The sequence below is a fragment of the Acanthaster planci genome, linkage group LG01 (assembly GCF_054643075.1).
Source record: "Acanthaster planci isolate LZ-2023a linkage group LG01, COTS_SCS, whole genome shotgun sequence".
NCBI classification, from domain to species: Eukaryota; Metazoa; Echinodermata; class Asteroidea; order Valvatida; family Acanthasteridae; genus Acanthaster; species Acanthaster planci.
The window spans coordinates 12,449,669-12,468,184 of NC_141777.1; the positions used below are offsets into that span (position 1 = coordinate 12,449,669).

The 18,516-nt window shown below is 41.7% G+C and overlaps 2 protein-coding genes and 2 pseudogenes across 4 annotated transcripts in view; 2 read left to right on the plus strand and 2 right to left on the minus strand.

Moving 5' to 3' along the window:
• LOC147800398 (membrane frizzled-related protein-like) overlaps positions 1-3,314 on the minus strand; it is a 23,743-nt gene extending 20,429 nt beyond the window's left edge. The window contains exon 1 of the mRNA XM_087145058.1: positions 2,827-3,314. The gene's annotated coding sequence lies outside the window, so the exon portion shown is untranslated. The remainder of the gene's footprint in view (positions 1-2,826) is intronic.
• LOC147800399 (uncharacterized) overlaps positions 1-6,968 on the plus strand; it is a 14,388-nt pseudogene extending 7,420 nt beyond the window's left edge. Inside the window, exon 2 of the transcript XR_015427527.1 lies at positions 4,355-6,968. The product of XR_015427527.1 is annotated as an uncharacterized LOC147800399 (transcript). The remainder of the gene's footprint in view (positions 1-4,354) is intronic.
• On the plus strand, positions 6,969-9,806 carry LOC147800400 (uncharacterized). The gene has a single exon (XM_087145063.1). The coding sequence runs from the start codon at positions 6,989-6,991 to the stop codon at positions 7,607-7,609; it is 621 nt and encodes a 206-aa protein (XP_087001189.1). The 5' UTR covers positions 6,969-6,988; the 3' UTR covers positions 7,610-9,806.
• Positions 9,807-14,748: 4,942 nt separating this feature from the next.
• LOC147800401 (protein SPATA45 homolog) lies at positions 14,749-18,516 on the minus strand (annotated as a pseudogene). The gene is made up of 2 exons (XR_015426127.1): positions 18,146-18,516; positions 14,749-16,351 (listed from the first exon to the last, which is right to left on the minus strand). The product of XR_015426127.1 is annotated as a protein SPATA45 homolog (transcript).

Consider the following 18,516-nt stretch of genomic DNA (forward strand, 5'->3'; position numbering starts at 1 on the left):
CAAATACATGTAGCTAGAAAGGGAAGTGTTGAGGAAGAAAACTGACATCATGTCATGATGACGTCATCAGTTGACAAATCGCGTGACATGAAAGGTGCTCCCTTTAATTAAAGCCCCATATATTTTCTTAAACCATGTCAAGTTGGGTAAAAACTTTGCAGACATCACAAAAGGGATATGCTATAGACGAAAACTGACCTCATGTCACGATGACGTTATCAGTTAACATGTTGGGTGACATTAGGGGTGCACCCTTGAAAAAGGCCCTAAATATGTCCGCCGAGCTCATTAATAAAAAAATATACACTCAAACTATTCTATATTAGAGGGTCCTGAGAGCCATGAAATTGAGGAATTAGAGGAATATGGCACTGGACCCCTGGTCCGGACTCTGGGCTTCAAATTCTGAGTGGATGCAGTTGGGTCCGAAAATGGCACTATTTGGCCGTTTTGCAGAGGGGTGGTTTTTCAAAATGGCTACTTTTCTGGGCTGGGATATTTTCTTCATTTTAGGGGTGGTCTGCTCTGGTGAAAATTTCTCAAAAATTCATTGGTCAACCCCCCCCCGAAAATTGAAAGGAAAATGAAAGCAGACATGTCGATCATCGTATCTCTGTGCAGCCTGGACACCTGTGAGAGTTGTGAGTATTTTTAAAATTATTGCAAAGTGTGGGGATTTATCATTGCAGTCTATGGGAATTTATTTGTAGTGGTGCACCCTTAGAGATGTATCTTTTAAAGCCCTGCATCTTCTGAAGTATGTCATGTGCGACTGGCTTGACTCTTTGCGGGTAGTGCGAAACTGTTGTGTTGTATACGAACATTAACTCAATTTAATGAGGAGCTCATCACGTCAGAATGAATATAATACTCCCTAAGAAGCAAGCCAGAGCGTCCCCAGCAGGTCAGCATACAAACTCTCAGTTCAGCAGTATTGCTGTGATTCCTACCCTCTAACCTCGAAAATAGATGAAAGTGAAAAATATCCTTGTACAAACCTGTCAAAATCTCGTTCTGGCTCAAGCTACTCCTTTTCCACCTTATTATGTTCTTCATTGTTCTCATGTACACATAGCTTGTTTTTTGAGCTTTCTATAGTTTCTTTAGTATAGGGCCTAAGAGGGGTCTGCAGTGTAAACTCGAAGAAACCAAAGTCCCCCAAAGCTTTCTAAGAAATTAACAAATCTACAGTTATTACATTATCGGCCCCCGTGTTATCACATTATCGGCCGGTATTACATTATTGACCGATTGTAACATTATTGGCCGTAACAACATATGCACACTACATTTCTCCACACAGGTCCTTTGGAATAAAAGGGGGGAAGTGCCGACTGGAGCGTTTTGCCGTCAAAACTCCGTATGGTTTATTATGCCAACTCAGGCTGCGCAGTCACAAATCGATTCTGCTTCCCGGCGGGTTGTTGGGACGATGTCAGTTGCAAATGACGCATTTATCAAAACGTGAAAGGAATCTCTCCGTGACTCCTAATTGTTTCGTACATTTTTACAACAGCGCTTCGTTAAACGAGATGTTTTGATAGTGTTGTTATAAAACGCACAACGTACAACGTATCCCGCAGCGCTTCTGTGATGTATGCTTCAAGCCTAGTTTTGTCTTGCCTCTACCAACATGTAAACATTTGTTTCAAGACCACTCTGTAAGCTGCTGTAGAAGACAGTGACAAGTGCCTCAAACACTCTGGAAAAATACAAAGAAGTTTCGCTAGTTTTGAAAGCACACATCAAACTAGAAGAGCTAATTTCTTCATCTTTCGTTTTCTTTTGAATTTTAGAGCAGGCTTGGCTGACGACTTATAAAGACATTCTTTGCCCCCCATGCAAACTGGATGATCTTTCTAGAAAAAAAGGCGTGAAGCCCATCACCATTTCGAAAATCAATGCCTACTCTCCAGTACAAAATGGAGTCAAAAGGAGTGCCTCGATTTATTTCGGAAATACAAACTGGCAATCCATTTGCAAACCATTTGTAAAGCATTAACAAACCACGCAGTTCAAATGCCACAAAATGTTCTAATATGCAAATCATGACTTCGCTAGCGCAGGCAGTTTTCGGTCTGTTTTAAGGCCTGCATGATAATGTGTTCTCATTGTTCTGTTCACACGCGGCACATATCCCATTCATTCCCCCCGCAGGAAGTTGCCAGTTAACATGCAGGTAAACCCATGCTTGAAATCTTTGCCTGGCAAATATATGCATTCACCAATACAAAAGTTGAGTTTGAAATCATTGAACCATCTCCAGCACTGAATAGCAATTCTTGTTCAAGAAACGCAGACGTTGACATCTCAAAAATGGAAGACAAAGATCGAGGGAACAGTTTTGATCTGCACTGGCTGTCTGAAAGGGTTGAACATCCGATCTCTGGCGCAGTTTTGAAGTTACTTTTTAAAGCTTCACAAATCACAATAGTGATTCGTTTTTAAACTTTAAACCAGTTTATTGATTTATTTTTTGAAAATGCAACACAATGGGGAAAAATATATCATCAGTGACTGTGACTGCTTCTTGTGACATGAGTCAGGTCAAGCGCTATACTGGCGGCTTTGCAACAGCCACGTCCGGGAGAATATAGCCTTGGCCAAGGCGTATGTCAGTCGTCGCAGCGCAGCGCGCATTAGCCGCTCGCTGACCTAGTACGTACCGCGTACGTACATGTAAAAAACTCAAAACTTTACAAAACCAAGAGTTCCATCGAAGTTTTCCATCTCAATACTCCATTGGTTCGAAAACATCAAAAATAGTACAACCAAGATACAATGTAAGAAAGTCCTGAGAATCTATAATCTACAAATTCAACTCACCAAGTTCACAGCAGACCAAAGCTGAAGGCAGAAGTTGCTTAGTACAAAGAGAGAGAGGTTAAGGTGGATGCTGTGGTCTCTCCTGCTGCCGGTCCGCATCTGACTATATCTAAGGAACTCACATGCATCAGGCCTTGTGCAATAGGGCATGACAGGATATTTACTCTGGGGATTATTTTGGAAAGGGGGGGGAACCACTCCTAGCATATTCAGGGCAAGGTAACAAGAAATTAAATGTTAAAACCAGGGGGGCAACTCCTATACACAAGCAGGTAAAGCAAAAACAACTAAGTGAAAAGAGTCCCCTCTACACACGTATAAAATGAAATTCAAACAAATCATTCTTTAAACTTCGACCTTTGGATTGTATGTTGTTTTAGGTGAATAGAATGCATATCAAGTACAAGTCAATTGCATTTCAGACGCCATCTGCTAAACCGTTAGAGTGAAAAGCCTCTTTAGTAACAACAAATGTACACCCTTGATTGTATGCAGGATAAAATAGATTAAATGGTGTAACAGGAGCGTTGTAATGAGATATGCAGAGACATTAGTGAATTGATCATAAATCATGTCTCGCAAACGAAGAGGCAAATCCTCCATCGCATGTGGTAACCAAATTCTTCCTGCTAAACGATTAATATTTTAAGAACAGCAATACAAGAGAGCAGAGCACGGCCCGTTGCAGGAAAACGCCTCTTGCGTTTTACAAATCGTCATTCACCCTTTTGCTTTCTGTCGTGTGTGCTGTCGTCTCTGTGAGTTTTATTGCAATAATCTTAACGTGTGTTTGATGAATGGCGTATTTCACGAGGAGATTGGGGTTTATCTCTATGCAATTTTGACAGGGTGTACCAAAGGGTCATTCTCTAGATTTGTAGAGTGAAAATTTTAGAAACGAAGAATGAAAGAGGAAGCTAGGAATTAATACGAAAATGCCAACGTCATGGAAAATAACAGGTAGAGCATAATTGACAAAACGGCGCAGGCAACTACTGCATACACCGACATGCACACAGACGACAGCGCCCCCAGCGTTAGAGCCCTTCCCCCATTACATGCACCTTTCCAGGGAAATTTCCACGGCTGGCAAGTTTTAGGATTATTGCCACCACCTCCCAAACTCAGATTTATGCCCCTGCTTGTGTTGTAAGGGTTAGGAGAAATCTGTCACCGGATGGTAAAGTTGAAATTGAGACTGAAAGTTAAAAAAGGTGAGGACCACATATGTGATTTGCAAAGCCATTATTTCTTTATACCTGTAACTCTTTTTTCATGTGGAGCTCGAGTATAGATCTTGCGGTATATCCGACCCATATCCTGCAGGCTTCCCAAATACACACATGTACATATACACGATACTTAAGCTTCTGTCGCTATTATTCGAATTATACTCATCGTTACGTGTTTTTCGAGAGATTGTGCAGGGCAAAAGAGGACCCAATTTGTTGAAGGTTGGCATCACATGACCGAAACATTCAATTTTGTGAGCACCGATATGAGTCAAGATTGTTCTCTTTTCATATAGCAGGAACTTATTTGGATCCTCTCAAGGCCTGCGCGCTTAGTGGTGAAAGCGGCGTGAACATCGGCAAATCAGAGTCGGCCACGTACAGCAAGTACATGAACATTGTGCGTCAGACCAGACGCACTGCGTCACGTGTCTCCGTGCTGAACGACGAGGAGCGCAGCCGGCTGAGCAACGTCATGCGGCGCATCGACGGGGAGCGGGCCTACAGCACCGCCGTCATGGACCGCCAGAAGAGACAGTTCAAGAAGTCACTGGAGAGCTTGGACCGGCACCGAAGTGGTTTGCTGCGCCACATCGATGAGGTCGTCACTAGGCCTGCAAATCTGCGGGCCAAGCAGAGCTTGCCTCTGACTCGCAGACAGCAGAGGTGTATGAGACGAGGTCACAAAGCCTGACGATCTATCAGCCGCCAATTCAGCACCCGATAGCTTTCCCAAAAAAGGAAGGAACGGACAGAGCGGGGTGCAGCGGGTCCGCCACAGAACTCCCCGCTGTCAAATCGCTCTCAAGGGCCCCTTATGCACTGCAAATTCGCAGTGAGGGGACTGGGGCAGAACCCAGCGATGAGACGGGGGAAGCCAAAGGGGAGAATGTGCCCATATTTTACACAAGACTCGGTCCAGAGAAACTAAAAGAAGAAGTCCGCATGGTTAATACAAACGAAGATGCGAAAAAGTCCAAGATAGTTACTGACTAATTGAGGGCCAGCTCCAGTTTTTGCTTTTAGTTATATTTGAAAGTGTGAATAAATATAAATTTCAAATTTCTAGCATTAACTTTCCTAGTAAAATAACAGTCTGGCATTGATTGGCAGGGCCGCTTTTTATTCTGGCATTGTCTGCTCGCTGTGGATCCATTCTATCTTTTTATGCAGCAATATGTACGCTTTCTTTCCGAATCCCATCCGTTTAACCGTACTTTCCAACCGCTAATTCATTTCATTAGTGGTAATGTACGTGTTTAGGTTTAAAGTCTGGTTTCCATATGGTCGTTTGTAACGCAGACGATCCCCAAGACACGAAAACGCAGACACGAACGGAAGAGACAGTGCCTGTCATTACATGTACACCCTAAAAGTTAAAAAAATTGGCGTCTGAAACTCCATGACTCTTTGCAGAAAATGTGCTTATAGATTGACTGTACCGCCTCATGATGCCAAACCTGTACTCCTATTTCATGCATTACATTGATGGTCAGCTATTTAGTTGATCATAAGGGTGTGATATTTAAGCACTGAGGAGAAAATGGGCAAAATTCGTGAAAAAAAAGGAAGAGGGACATCGTTGTATGCCGGTCATGTCAGCAGGCGTGTTTGTATGGGAATACCACGGCAACTCGACGCAGACAGTCGGCAAAGTTGAGCCTAGGTGAACTTTGCCGAACAGGTGAATAGAATACATACCAAGTACAAGTCAATTGCATTTCAGACGCCATCTGCTAAACCGTTAGAGTGAAAAGCCTCTTTAGTAACAACAAATGTACACCCTTGATTGTACGCAGCATAAATAGATTTAATGGTGTAACAGGAGCGTTTTGATGAGATATGCAGAGACATTAGTGAATTGATCATAAATCATGTCTCGCAAACGAAGAGGCAAATCCTCCACGCATGTGGTAACCAAATTCTTCCTGCTAAACGATTAATATTTTAAGAACAGCAATACAAGAGAGCAGAGCACGGCCCGTTGCAGGAAACGCCTCTTGCGTTTTACAAATCGTCATCCACCCTTTTACTTTCTGTCGTGTGTGCTGTCGTCTCTGTGAGTTTTATTGCAATAATCTTAACGTGTGTTTGATGAATGGCGTATTTCACGAGGAGATTGGGGTTTATCTCTGTGCAATTTTGACAGGGTGTACCAAAGGGTCATTATCTAGATTTGTAGAGTGAAAATTTTAGAAACGACGAATGAAAGAGGAAACTGGGAATTAATACAAAAAAGCCAACGTCATGGAAAATAACAGGTAGAGCATAATTGACAAAACGGCGCAGGCAACTACTGCATGCACCGACATGCACACAGACAACAGCGCCCCCAGCGTTAGAGCCCCCCCCCCATTACATACACATACACATTTCGGGGGAAATTTCCAAGGTTGGCAAGTTTTAGGATTATTGCCACCACCTCCCAAGCTCAGATTTATGCCCCTGCTTGTGTTGTAAGGGCTAGGAGAAATCTGTTACTGGATGGTAAAGTTGAAATTGAGACTGAAAGTTAAAAAAGGTGAAGACCACATATGTGATTTGCAAAGCCATTATTTCTTTATACCTGTAACTCTTTTTTCATGTGGAGCTCGAGTATAGATCTTGCGGTATATCCGACCCATATCCTGCAAGCTTCCCAAATACACACATGTACATATATACGGTACTTATGCATCTGTCGCTATTATTCGAATTATACTCATCTTTACGTGTTTTTCGAGAGATTGTGCAGGATAAAAGAGGATCCAATTTGTTGAAGGTTGGCATCACATGACCGAAACATTCAATTTTGTGAGCACCGATATGAAACAAGATTGTTCTCTTTTCATATTACAGGAACGTATCTGAATCCTCTAAAGGCCAGCGCGCTTAGTGGTGAAAGCGGCGTGAACATCGGCAAATCAGAGTCGGCCACGTACAGCAAGTACATGAACATTGTGCGTCAGACCAGACCCACTGCGTCACGTGTCTCCGTGCTGAATGACGTGGAGCGTAGCCGGCTGAGCAACGTCATGCGGCGCATCGACGGGGAGCAGGCCTACAGCACCGCCGTCATGGACCACCAGAAGAGGCAGTTCAAGAAGTCACCGGAGAGCTTGGACCGACACCGAAGTGGTTTGCTGCGCCACATTGCTGAGGTCGTCACTACGCCTGCACTTCTGTGGGCCAAGCAGAGCTTGCTCCTGACTCGCCGACAGCAGCAACTCCAATCGGTCAGAGGTGGAAGAGACGAGGTCACAAAGCCTGACGATCCATCAGCCGCCAATTCAGCACCCGATAGCTTGCCAAAAAACGAAGGAACGGACCAAGCGGGGTGCAGCGGATCCGCCACGGAACTCCCCGCTGTCAAATCACTCTCAAGGACCCCTTATGCACTGCGAATTCGCGGAAAGGGGACTGGGGCAGAACCCAGCGATAAGACGGGGGAAGCCAAAAGGGAAAATGTGCCAATATTTTACACAGGACTCGGTCCAGAGAAACTACAAGAAGAAGTCCGCATGGTTCATACAAAGGAAGATGCGAAAAAGGCCAAGATAGTTACTGACTAATTGAGGGCCAGCTCCAGTTTTTGCTTTTACTTATATTTGAAAGTGTGAATAAGTATAAATTTCAAATTTCTAGCATTAACTTTCCTAGTAAAATAACAGTCTAGCATTGATTAGCAGTGCCGCTTTTTATTCTGGCATTGTCTGCTCGCTGTGGATCCATTCTATCTTTTTATGCAGCAATATGTACGCTTTCTTTCCGAATCCCATCCGTTTAACCGTACTTTCCAATCGATAATTCATTTCATTAGTGGTAATGTAAATGTATAGGTTTAAAGTCTGGTTTCCATATAGTCGTTTGTAACACAGACGGTCCCCAGGACATGAAGACGCAGACACGAACGGAAGAGACGGTGCATGTCATTACATGTACACCTAAAAGTTGAACAAAATGGCGTCTGAAACTCCACGATTCTTTGCGAAAAATGTGCTCATAGATTGACAGTACGGCCTCATGATGCCAAACCTGTACTCCAGTTTCATGCATTTCATTGATCTTCAGCTATTTAGTTGATCATAAGGGTGTAATATTTAAGCACCGAGGAGAACAATGGGCAAAATTCGTGAAACAAAGGAAGAGGGACATCGTTGTATGCCGGTCAAGTCAGCAGGCGTGTTTGTATGGGAATACCACGGCAACTCGACGTAGACAGTCAGCAAAGTTGAACCTAACTGAACTTTGCCGATCGTGCGCGAGCTGGTTTGTGTTTGTCTGAGTTGTCGGCGAGGCCAACATCATGGATGCATCCGATTAGCTTACACGTGTAAATCAAACTTACACGTGAGCGTTCGTTCAGCCATCACGTGATCCTCGTGCTTGCCCTGGTGTCAGCCACTACTACCCCGGCTGGCGAGCGGGTCTCTGGAGGTTGCCGGAGCGTAATGACGTTACGGATGGACTGTTCGTGCATGGACGTCCATGATAGAACGTGGCGAGGACTTGAGGGTGCACCACTACAAATAAATTCCCATAGACTGCAATGATAAATCCCCACACTTTGCAATAATTTTAAAAATACTCACAACTTTCACAGATGTCCAGGCTGCACAGAAATACGATGATCGACATGTCCCCTTTCATTTTCCTTTCAATTTTCGGGGGGTTGACCAATGAATTTTTGAGAAATTTTCACCAGAAGCACACCACCCCTAAAATGAAGAAAATGTCCCTGCCCAGAAAAGTTGCCTTTTTGAAAAACCATCCCTCTGCAAAACGGCCAAATAGTGCCATTTTCGGACCCAACTGCACCCAAATTACTCAGAATTTGACGCCCAGAGTCCGGGCCAGGGGTTCAGTGCCATATTTCTCCAATTCCTCAATGTCATGGCTCTCAGGACTCTCTAATATAGAATATTTTGAGTGTATAACTTTTATTAATGAGCTCGGCGGACGTATTTAGGGCCTAGTTACCAGGGTGCACCCTTGACCTTTTCCCAGAATGCTTTGGCGAGTACACTGTAGCGTTCGATAACCCTCATTTCGAGGCTTCCTTTGCGTTTAACACTGGCGTATTCAGGGAAGCTAATCGAACTCACCAAATGTTTCCATTTGTGGGCGTTGCGGTTTGCGTCTTAATTGTGTTGCTCTCTGCGTTTCTTACATCGATGTGGAAACCATTCTCTAGTCCATGGGAGTAAAATTTGATTCTTTTTCTTGAATGATTGTTCTTTTTTAACTAAATGATCAAATACATCCTCAACAAAAGGGCCATTACCATACTTCTAAAGTGCTGGAGTTTTCAGTTTTCACAAAACGGTTTGCCCCCTTCCCGCTGGATATCTCCGTCATCGCATTTCAGACTTCTAGTGGGTTTGATAATTGAGTTACACTGTCGCATATCAAGTCGCTGAGCCATAATCCTTCCTGATACTAAGACCATTAAAATCCATTTCGGGCGATTTTAAAGATACATTAAGGGAAAGACAATTAAGGAATATTTTGAAAGCTTTTCAAATTTTTATTCGTACACCTTTCCCCTGAAGCTGTTCTGCAGAATGTATTTATATCCATTTAACCCTTTAGTTCCTATTTTTCACAATATTCTCTAATAAGCAGATATCAATATTGTGTATATGTACAGGTGCTAATGGGTTAATTTGGTGCATACCGTTTAAAATGCCATGCATTTTTGTTTTTGTTTTTTGTACTCGAAAGTTCCCTTTCAAAAGAACGTATAAAGAATGTTATGGCAGCCACAAATCGGTTTTTCCATTTCTGCTGCGGTCCTTTCCGTTTGATCTTCCCGCAAAGGAAAATCCCTAACCCCCTGTTATCCACTTTCAACACTGCGCCATCTTCAAGTATTCACAAAAAACTTACAGTGGTCTCGAGCGCGTTCTTTTTTCTTTTTTTTCTAATTATTTAGACCACAACTCCATTTCAGGTTTTAACCAGTTTGGCAGAAATTCATGCTCGCCTGACAACATCAAAACTTCGTGTAATGGCGTTATTGCACAGGTTCAAATTTGCGGGTGAAGGCCCGTAAAAAAACAAAGACAAGACGCATTGAGTCTCGAATGTCACTGTAACTATACTTTCATATAACAAAGGGATGCTTTATTATTTTCTTGATCTAAATGTACTTTATAGAGCGTGTGTGACCGAAAAAGCGTGGAGTATCGCCATAATTACTAGTCTGCCATGTTGCCATCAAACTTTCAGGGCAAGTTGGGAAACTACATATATCCGTTAAAGGACGTGGCAATAAGGTTAACACATTATACACTTTATGAGGCCTACGCATTACATACAAAGATACCCACTTTTAAAAAAGGGCACCAAACCTGTCAACCACACTTCACCTCTGCTTCTTTACTTTATGAAGTTACACACTCTCGCCCGTTAAAAAAGAGTTGATGATGAGCTTTCACCAGGAACGTTATGTTCTGTGCAACTTGTCACAACTCTTAAACGTATAAGAAAGCTATGTGCCATCACTTAGGTTGCCCTATAAATTAAAAGTGCACTTCAACAAATTTGAAATTGCCCACGTCTTCCCTGCCAAATGAGGATACTGCAGCTGTGATGTCATTATCTAATTGGTGCATCCAAAATGTGCACAATGGAAAAGATTTACTTCAGCGCCAACAATCTACCAAAGTAAACAAAATTTGCGACGGTAAAAATATCCATTTGTAGGAACAGCATCCAACGTGGTATTGCATGACTATTTAAAAAGGTTGTGCTTACATGTTCTTATATTGTGGCGAAATTATGGTAAGGCGTTAGGACGCCCTCTATTTATCTAATTTATGCTAATGTTGCCCGGGCCGCACAGCTATAAAAACCGCGTGCGGTGGCAGGAAAGTGGGTCTTGGCAGTTGCGTGTTTCAAGTCGGTCGCATGTTCCACGTCAGTCCCGTGTTTCAGAAGTTAGTCCCATACGTGTTCCACGTCAGTCCGGAGTGAGTGTTCCAGTCAGTTCCCGGTGAGTTTCTCGTCAGTCCTGAGTCAGTTACCAGTCAATCCCGTCAGTACGAGTCAGTTTCCTGTGAGTTATTAGTTAGACCGCGTCAGTACCGGTCAGAAGTCCCGTTCTACGTTGACGATTTTTCCAGCCAATCACCCGATCTTTAAACCTTATTAGGCGACCCAACAAAGGCAATAGCCGTCTCGTAATTATGTGGATTTATTTTACAAGGTATGCAAACATAATCGGAGGTGATTATAAGTTGAGCCCCTGTTAAGGCGACGTTTTCGCCTGTCGAGGCGACCAGAGCTGAATAAACCAGGTCCTACTTTTATGGTACATGACCAAGTCAGTGTGTTGATTTAGAAGGTCCATCCCCCGAGGTTGCCCCTTCCCTGTGCCATTGCCGACCCTGCAGTACCGAGGAAGTGACTGGAAGTGGTCTGCGACCGCCTGGCGGTAGACTGCCGCAGAACGGACCTGCACCCCTGGCCTACTCCACTGCCGCTCGTCGGGTGGGCCGAGGGCAAGCCCGGGCATCGTCAGACCCGACCGCCACAATATTAATAACATATTATATGGTATATTAATGCATGCAGTATCGTGCGATAAACTGCCAGACGTAGCTGAAATTGTCTACACAATATAAACATTGGCTGAAAATATCAACCTCGTTCCTTGTCATTAAACTTACTTTATAAACGAATTTCCATGTTATGTTTTCAGTCAGGCAGTGTCAGCCTGTGTACAGCCTTTTTACGAAATTGTCTACAAAATGATGTAAATAAACCTTTTACAATCTCAATACCGCTTGTGTATAATAGTGTGGTGTTTATTTCAAGTATCAAGTTAACTCTCGATAAAAAATGTATACATGTAATAGTTCAGATGAGACGGACAGGACCCCGTAACAACAGCCGTTGTGCATGAAACGTTTGCCAAAGCATTTGTCTTTTGTTAATTAGCATTAAAACTTCAATCACCAATCATCAAAACTGGAAAAGAAGATAAATTTTTTGCATCCTTCCGTTTTACAAGTGACTGTAGAGGACACATGCTACAAACGCATACATTAAAATTGGAGACTTTTAAAAGTTCCATTAACGACCACTATCTTGTAATTTACATACATTGTATGTATATACCGTGGTTGTTTTGTCAGTCATGTCGAAAACCACCCATTTGCTTTCACCGTTTTTATGTTGTTTTCAAAATGCTTTTTAAATGCATGCATACACAAAATTTGAAACTATAAGGATGCACCCTCAAGCTCGTCCATAACATTTTACCACATACCGTGGTCGCTTCTGATTTTTTAATTCCTTGCTCCCAAACGCAATTGAGGATTCGATGATGACGGCCCTCCTTAGGTCTGCTTGTCGTTGATTTTATCAGTCGTCATAGGAACGAGCAATTTGGCCCGTTTTGATACCCGGAATCGGACAATTGGAATCAGCAATACCATTCGGTCCTACCCACCCCCGACATAACCACTGAATTTCGGATATACTGTATACGAACATGATTGATTCCAAAACCGTTGCCGGGTGTGGAGGTTTTGGCTAGATACTTGGGCCTATTTTAACCTATCCTAAAGTGCTACCTTATTTTTAATATTGCTCAATACACATGTATGCTTATATACTTGAGATGGGCGATGCATCCCGACTCCCTTCACTTTATGACCGTTTTTGAGCCACAAGTTTACACCCCCTCCCCCGAAAAAAACAAATACTCATGCAAGGCACCAAAGCTACAATTTAAGTAAGAACTAGATAAGTGCAAGATATCATTGCTGGGGAATATCCAAAGTCTTGCTGTTTTTGATACGGAGTTCTTTGTGCCATTTTCACATTCAGGCCGAAATGTCCATGATCTTCACTTGACCAAAGCACCCTTATAATTTAAATCTCGCTGATCACATACCGGTATTTTGACAATACATGTATATGTAATTATTTTCATCGAATTTTGTAATGGGACGGACCAAGAAGTGGTGTTGGACAAATGCCTAGTGACTTGAAACTAGAGGGTCCGGTTATTGTGAGAATTTTCATAATAATGGTACACAACTCATGCCATTAAAAGTATAGCTGCATTGTAATGTGCATGCATGACACAATAAGCATATTCTCAAGTTTTTTCTGGGTTTACAATTCTGACCTATTAGCCGAGGTTTACGTATAGCAAAATAAGTAAACGCCAATCCCTTAAACCTTTACACAGCCAGGTTGGAACCCGACCCATCCCCCACGTTTTCATTGATATTGTTGCAAATACATTTTTGTAAAACCCATCGATTTCAATTTTATGAAAATTGGACTCACAATTTTCGCCAAACCACCTTTTCCCCCCGAGACATGTCCACCAAAATTTAATGTGAACTTTTCCAATGACGTGTTCAACGGACGCTTTCCGACGCTCTTGAGGTTGCGAACCATAACAACAAACATCACGTTGTGTTGAAATACAGCTTCTAAAAAACTTCACCAAAAAAATCAGATGCACTCAAACGCCATGTTTTTGAATGCACCACGAGTTTTAGATTGATCTAGCATGGGACGAGCCGAGTTCTTGGGGCTTATCCCCCACATACACAAACACCACCTGTGAGATGGTCCGAAAAGAAAAACCTGGTTCATTCAGGGATAGTAGCAATATTCTTTTAAAAAGTAAGGTCTAATACCAGTGCACTGACGATGACGTTCAGTAACAATCATGACTTGAGTATCGTCGGATTGGGAGTTGTTCTCAATGAGAGCCTTTTTGTTATTTTATTACAGTGAAATCAAATCGTCGCTTGTCGCCATGCTATGTGACTGGAAATAAAGTGAACATGCATAATTCAGCTATCTAACCGATATTGCCTAAAACTATATTTTGTTTTGACGCGCTTAGTATATAAGTGTTAATTTGAACTACTAAATAACAAACACAAACGGGTAGAAATGAGTTACGCCGCAAAATGAATGATTATTGGTTAATTCTTATGTTTACTTAGAATCAATTTTTCTTTATTTTTTTGGTTTCATACCTTGACAAAATAAATATTTTGTCATAGTGTTGAGTAAAATTTGTTAATTTGTTCACTTCTGATTGTTTTCATTTTGAAAACAACGATCGGGTGGTAATACAAAATCAAAATTATAATGGTTATAAAATATTATGAACATTGCTTCAAATGCGATTATAAACCATTGACATACATTTGTATAACAATTAAAATACCTGAAAACTTAATCAAAGAAGGACATTTTCAAATCTCGTCAAAAACACAATACAAGACGCACTCATATTTCAGCCAATAAAAATCCAGCATCTAAATGACGTCACAGCGTGTTGGAATTATGTCTATTGTCTTTGGCTGGTCATAAAACCCCCAATACCTTCATATTAACAACAAATAAATACGCCAAACAATTTTGGCGCAGTTTGACCTTGAGCTGGCTCACTGTACGACGTGACAGGCGACGTCGTGTATACAAACCGCGTAATGGCAATGGCAATCACAGACATAACGCAAAGTCTACAAGTGCATTTAGTGTGACTTGTGTGTGGTGCAGTTAGATAGCATGTGTTTGTTTACATGTGCTCTCAAAATACGTTCCGTCTTTAATGCTGCTATGGTCTCTTCTTTTCAAATGTTGCAGCCGCAAAATTGTTTCGAATCTGCATGAGCAAAATTTAATAAGTAAACAGAGGAAGTTTCATAATCGATAATGGGCTTCCTTGAATTTTATCGCTGGAATATTCTTTTACTGTGCATAATTAAATTCCTTATACCGAGGGTTTGTTTTGGGCACGCTTTTTGATATAGTCACGAGCTGTTTGTTGCACAGACATATAAACGCATAGACCACCAGGTCCTATTCAAAACTACAGGAGTTTCTCGTGATCTGCGCGGCGCCCGTCTAAAATCAAAACTACGGGGCAAATTCACCCCTTGATATAGGAAATTTACGCACAGTTAAAGAATTCCAGCCATAAAATTCTACGAAGCCATCTTAATTGTAAAAAACACTCTTACTTAATCTGGCCCAGAGGGATTCAAAACAACAGTGCGGTTGGAACAGTTGGAAAGAAGAGATAGCTGTACCCGGCCGGGAAGAGCAAAAAAGGAGAACATATTTGGGAGCACGTGTAAAAAAAGGACAGGCACTGAACGTGCTGCCATCTATCGTTTCGCCATTGTTTGGCCATGTTTTTTTAAAATCATAAGTATACATCCAAGGCTTGGCGGTCTGTGCGTTTTAAAAACATTAATAAATTGCCGCATGGTGGCTAAGCTTTTGCTCCATGTATGTAGAATAGGCCTGCTGATTGGCTTCCTGATAGACATTAGTTTAATACAGCATTTGAACAAATACTATGCTTTTGTCACAATATTGCTTAAACAATGTACAATGTATGTAGATTTTGCAAGGTCAGCTATTGATGTGTACGTTGTTTACACATTGTATTGTAGGGAAACAAAATCCTTACAAAATAATAACCAGAGGTTTTGAGGGTCTCATAGAGTCTGTAGTATTCATTTTTGTTTGCCTGAAAGCGTCCTAAAAACACCCATATCTTGTATTCCACATCAGCTTATATATTAAGTTTGTAAGATGCCTTAGTGATCAACTCAGGATTTTCAAGATATTAAGAAAGATTGGTTGAAAGGTCCTGAAATCAGGAAACTGTTGCTAAGAAATCTGGGATTCAAGAAAATTCTGGACAAATCTCACCCCTTACATGACTTCTCACAAGCATTTTATAGAAAATAAACACAAATGAAAAGCAATTTATATACAAAATATATGTACATTTTGATTGTATCATGGTTATGCAGTGTTTCAAAGGATTAAAGAAAATTACAGTGAAACCAGTTTCTAGTAATGTACGCCCAGTACATGTGCTTATGTATGGCCAGAGCTACATACATGTGATACAGTTAGTCATAAAAGCCGACCTCCTATAATAATACAGCAGTAAACAGAGATTAGGAATTACCCCCTTAATTAACTAAAATCAGTGTTGTCAAGATGTCCACACGAACAGTTACAAGTAAAATAAATGATGATCTTGTTGCAGTGCGTCTAAATAGCCAGACTGGAATTCTTGGAAGTCTTTTGATAGTCTCATGAGGCCTTGCGATGATTTGACTACAAAACTGACCACAAATCTAACACTGAGGCCAGCAGAAAGTTTAATTCTGCGTCAGCACACACCAGCATATTGGTTCCAGTTCGTCAGCCCAGTGTACAGTGAAGATGACTTGAAACTTGCGCATTCACTTAAGTGTTGCACATGGCCCACTGTTTCTTTGGCAGTTAAATTGCTAGATGGCTGTAGTCTGTAGAATAAGCAATTACATGTATTTTGATAAGCATGACCCAAATCAATTAAATCATAGGGACAACGGGGCTTGAGCTGTGGGTGAAGTACCTGACTTTACAGTTTCACCCCATTTCCCTTTGCCCTATGGGGGGGGGGTTGCCAAGTGGATGCATGTGCTCGCTCCATTTGGAATCTGTGAATAATACCTATGCAGCTGTAACTTCTTTTCTCGTCGCGCCCTGAAAACTATACCCACTTTGCCCCATTTCACCCTACAGGTCACCACTTCACCCCCAGTGTAAACCTTATTACTTTTAGTTTGAACTTATAGGCAGATGCTGCAACCTGGACAGTTAATGCCCATAAGATTCCAATTTAGGAAATTTACCAAAGAAAAGCTTACATGTACGTAATCATCAATAAGATCTCTGCCTACAAGCCTATGCAAAGTAATGCAATACAGAGTAACATGGTCAGGCAACAAATATATCTAATTCTTTCGATTTGGCAAAAACAGCGATGGGCTTTGCCTTTAGGAGCGAAGTTATGTTGAAAGGAGTTTTAATGCGCATACTTAGTCGCATCAAAATATACTAGTTATCGAAACCTTTGGTTTACTTCAACTCTTTATTAATCACGTAATGTGAATATTGCATTTGTAATGCACACTGGTAAGATGATATCTCGCTGCCTGGTGATGTCTTTGTTGTGTTTTTTTAATTAAAATTCAATTTTGTGTTCCTGTCTAATTTACAAGTCAAGTTTGTTGGTAATGGATTCCAAAAACTTAACTGCTCCTATAGTGAAATGTTTCAAATGGAAGGACTGAAATGGAAAAAAAGACCGGGGTCGATCCATGAGAGACTATGGGGGAAAGTTTAGTAAAAGTTGACATCAATTATATCCTTTCTTTCATTAGTTCCATTTTATTATCAAATCCACTGTCACAGGGCTAAGGGTGAATTCCACCAAATCATTGTCTTTCTGCGCGCGAACTCATTAACATTTTAATTTTCCCACGGGGTGTTTACAATAAGACATGTCAAAATCAGGAAGAGTCATAGAAATATTTCTATAAATCCTGAATTTGGGACTGATTTCCAGTTTCCAGTTTGGGGTATTTCTTTCACAAAAAGCCACAGTTTGCGGGCCTATTTTGGATAGAGGCAGGCAGCTATATTCAGAGCTATATAGTTTTACTACTATTTTAGGGGTATCTTCAGGGAAAGGCAAGTGAAATAAAAATTGTGGCTGACCCCATAAATTAAAACAAACGTGATCATTTGGCCATAACTGAACCAAGTGAAAAAATGGAGGCCAACCTGTTCCCAAGAGTCAACAGGTGGCGCTATCACTGTTTTTTATGACGCATATTTGGTGTAGTGCAATTCTCACGTGTTAATCCACACCATCTATACAGAAGGGGTATTGGTTATACCAAAATTGTCATTAAGTGACTTTACATCTGAAATCATCGTAGGGGCCTAATTTTGTTGGGGGTTGCTCATTGCTATCAACATTTTCAAAAACAATCAAGCACAACCTGACAACTCAGTGGGCCAAAGTGGAAACGGAAAGCTTGTACTAGTGGCCAGAGAGACAAGGCAAAAGGCAATTTTCAGATTCAAATGGGGCAAGGTGACCAACACCCTGTCGGCCTACACAGGCCCAGGTCTAAGTCTTATCGCAAATACTGCATGGGTGATTTTGCACAATAGTAGAAAGGCATTGTGGGAAGGAAAAGGGGCAATGCTTGCTCCTTTTTTATTTTGTATGGTAATCGAGTTCACAATGTTCCACAAGAACTTACATGATTTGTTTGGGAAATGCCTCCGCTCCTTGTGCGTCTTGTCGTTAGCTTCAAAGGTACAGCGGGAATCGCTTTCGGGTTGTGACTGTCCCTCGCTGAACACGGTGCTTTTGAAAGCGTTCTTGCTGTGTTTCCGCTCGGCTCTGCACCAGTCCTGCCGACTATTCATCTCCACCTTGCACCACGATTCTCGTTGCATGTTGATCTCATACATGGTGACTGTCAACGCTCTGGGCCGTATTCTTGGACATGTTGTAGAACTTTTTCAAAAGTCCGGGAAAGAAATCTAGGCCTACACCGTACACATATAACCACTTCGTACAAGGTGAATGCTTCAATATTGTCAACTGAGGACGCTCTTTATTTACACA

What these genes read in the sequence shown, in the direction of transcription:
- LOC147800400 (XM_087145063.1), top strand. Translation starts at nt 6,989, where the DNA reads ATGAACATTGTGCGTCAGACCAGACCCACTGCGTCACGTGTCTCCGTG.